The sequence below is a fragment of the Protomyctophum parallelum genome (genome assembly GCF_964188405.1).
Source record: "Protomyctophum parallelum genome assembly, chromosome: 9".
NCBI classification, from domain to species: Eukaryota; Metazoa; Chordata; class Actinopteri; order Myctophiformes; family Myctophidae; genus Protomyctophum; species Protomyctophum parallelum.
The window spans coordinates 244,760-248,199 of record NC_139706.1 but is presented as its reverse complement, the minus strand read 5'-3'; the positions used below and the strand labels follow the sequence as shown (position 1 = coordinate 248,199).

At 52.2% G+C, this 3,440-nt stretch overlaps 1 protein-coding gene across 1 annotated transcript; it reads left to right on the top strand.

Annotated features, from left to right (window-relative positions):
* Positions 1–667: 667 nt before the first annotated feature.
* LOC310863933 (stress-70 protein, mitochondrial-like) lies at positions 668–2,665 on the top strand (the record flags this gene model as incomplete). Its single annotated transcript, XM_083772468.1, has 1 exon — positions 668–2,665. The coding sequence occupies one exon, from the start codon at positions 668–670 to the stop codon at positions 2,663–2,665; it is 1,998 nt and encodes a 665-aa protein (XP_083628594.1).
* Positions 2,666–3,440: the final 775 nt, after the last annotated feature.

The following is a 3,440-nucleotide window of genomic DNA, read 5'->3' as shown; positions in this document are numbered from 1 at the left end:
AAACAATCGCCTGCACTTATTGTTTAGTGATCTTGAACTTGACTGTGACAGCTTGTTGTCTTTTTAGCCTCGGGGCTACACTCCATGCATTCACTCAGTCCTTCTGGAGTCCCTGCGCTCGGCGTGCAGTGAAACTCCACCACGCCACCCAGGTATGTTGGTGGTCCTCCTTCTCCGCAGTATAATGTTCATTGGTGTCTTTGATGCCGCAGGAATATGAACATGGGCTCTTGTTATTACAGTTGTCTCCTGACCTGGTCACTAGATGTAGTACAATGTTTGCCTCTGCAGTGTAGTGGAGTAGAAGTAAAAGTACTTGAAATTGGAAACACTCAAGTAAAGTACAAATACCTCAACATTATATTTAAGTACAGTACAGTACAGTACAAAGTACCTAGTTACTTTCCACCACTGCTTTCCCCTTTTGTGTCCATAATGGGAATGTCCCCTTTCGTGCCCACATATGGACCAGACAGATTAGCTTGATGTCATGATGACACTTTGCGGTTATAGACATAGACAACACACTCCATACTTGGGCTCAGCTGCATTGGGAACTCCTTATGTGGTTATGGCTGAGTCCTGGTGACACCATGCCTGTGATGACCCATATATGTAGCTGATACAGTATATCGCTTTCATACAGTATATTCACTGCTTTTACACCATGCTGACCATCACTAGAAACGTCCTCAAGGCTCTTCTTCCTTCATGGAACTGCACACGGAACGGCTTCCAACTGGACGATGCACTCAGAGCCCTCTCCAGGAGGACCTATGCGTCCGGGGCCCCCAGAGGCACGGTCATTGGCATCGACCTGGGCACCACCAACTCCTGCGTGGCCATCATGGAGGGCAAACAGGCCAAGGTGCTGGAGAACGCGGAAGGAGCGCGGACCACCCCCTCCGTCGTCGCCTTCACGTCCGACGGGGAGTGTCTGGTGGGAGTGGCCGCCAAGCGGCAGGCTGTGACCAACCCCGCTAACACGCTGTACGCCACCAAGAGGCTCATAGGACGGAACTTCGGCGACCCGGACATCCAGAAGGAGTCGAAGAATGTTCCCTACAAGGTTGTGCGCGCATCGACCGGCGACGCCTGGGTGGAGGTTCAAGGGAAAATGTACTCCCCGAGCCAGGCCGGTGCCTTCATCCTGAGGAAGATGAAGGAGACTGCCGAGAGCTACCTGGGTCACAGCGTGAAGGACGCGGTGGTCACAGTGCCGGCCTACTTCAACGACTCCCAGAGACAGGCCACGAAGGACGCCGGTCAGATCGCCGGTCTCAACGTCCTCCGCGTCATCAACGAGCCAACAGCCGCCGCTCTGGCCCATGGACTGGACAAGACCATGGACAAGATTGTCGCCGTCTATGACCTGGGCGGCGGTACGTTCGACGTGTCCATCCTGGAAATGCAGAAGGGTGTGTTTGAGGTTAAATCCACCAACGGAGACACCTTCCTGGGAGGAGAGGACTTTGACCAGCACATATTGCAACACATTGTCAAGGAATTCAAGAGAGAGTGCGGCATGGATCTGACCAAAGACGCCATGGCCCTGCAGAGGGTCAGAGAGGCCGCTGAGAAGGCCAAGTGTGAGTTGTCCTCTTCGCTGCAGACCGACATCAACCTGCCCTACCTGACCATGGACGCCTCCGGTCCCAGACATCTCAACATGAAGCTGAGCCGCTCCCAGCTCGAGGGCCTCGTGGCCGACCTGATCCACCGCACCGTGGCCCCGTGCCAGAAGGCCATGAAGGACGCCGATGTGTCCAAGGGAGACATCCAAGAGGTGCTGCTGGTCGGAGGTATGACCCGCATGCCCAAGGTCCAGCAGATGGTCCAGGAGCTGTTTGGCCGTGCTCCCAGCAAGTCGGTCAACCCCGACGAGGCAGTCGCTTCGGGGGCGGCCATCCAGGGCGGCATCCTGGCTGGCAATGTCACGGACGTTCTGCTACTCGACGTAACGCCGCTGTCGCTGGGCATCGAGACCAATGGCGGGATCTTCACCAGACTCATCAACAGGAACACCACCATTCCCACCAAGCACAGCCAGATATTCTCCACGGCCGCGGACGGACAGACCCAGGTGGACATCAAGGTGTGCCAGGGAGAGCGAGAGATGGCGGCAGACAACAAGCTGTTGAGTCAGTTCACCCTGGTGGGGATCCCCCCCGCCCCGCGAGGTGTGCCTCAGATTGCGGTCACCTTAGACATCGATGCCAGCGGCATCGTCCATGTCTCGGCCAGGGACCAGGGCACCGGCCGCGAGCAGCAGATCGTCATCCAGTCCTCCGGAGGTCTCAGCAAGGACGACATCGAAAACATGATCCGGAGCGCCGAGAGGCACGCCGAGGACGACAGGACGAAGAAGGAGCGCACAGAGGCGGTCAACATGGCAGAGGGCATCGCCCACAACGTCGAGGCCAAGATGGAGGAGTTCAAGGATCATGTCCCCGCAGATGAGCGCGCCAAGCTGGAGGGAGACATCGCCAACGTCAGGGGTCTCCTGGCCAACAAGGACGAGGATGTTAACGCTATTAATCAGGCTGGCAGAGACCTCCAGCAGTCGTCGCTTAAACTGTTTGAGCTGGCATACAAGAAGATGGCGTCGGATCGGGAGAACAGCGGTTCCACCTCTGAAGGAGAGACAGGAAAGGCGCGGCAGTAGACCGGTCTCTGATCTTTGCACTTGGTTGTTTTGTAACCTTAACTGCTGTGCCGTAATTATATTGACAATTTCGTCAACAAATAAAAACTAGACTAAAATGTGAGGGAGAGGAGAAGAGATTGAGTAAAACTAAAAGACAAGTAATTTTATAGTTGCGCTTGGGTGTTGAGCTCTGAAAATGGCAGATCTACACGCTCACATTGTGTCACATTGCGACGCATTGTGAGCTTATAGATCGACTACTTTCAAATGGACAAAATGTATAAGGCTGAAGTAGTTAGTGTATGTTTTGCAAAAACATTATTCAAACGAAGCGAAGGTGAGGACGCAAATTCTGATTGGCCGGAATGAGATGATGTATGATGGTAAGAGCGCCCCTACACAGGTAAAAATCACACCCTTTTATCATTATACATCATCATACATCATTTCATGAACAACTGAATTTATGTGATTGGTTAGTTACATTTGTCATATTTTGCAGACATTTGACCTAATTTCTCCTTTCATTGTCAATGGCAAATATGAGACGTGTGGGGACAAGATTTAGCGGACATTTGAACTTATTCCTCCTTTCATTGTCAATGGAAAATATTGAGACATGTGCATGGGACAAAAGCTGTATATAGGAGAGACTAGCGCCCCTCAAAAATGAAGGTTTTATGAGCCAATGAAAATTGTAGTTTTATGACAGTTCTTCTTCTGTGCCTAATACATACATGCAGAGTCACATTTATTATGAAACTTTACAGTACTAGTTCCCGTTTAGCCTGGG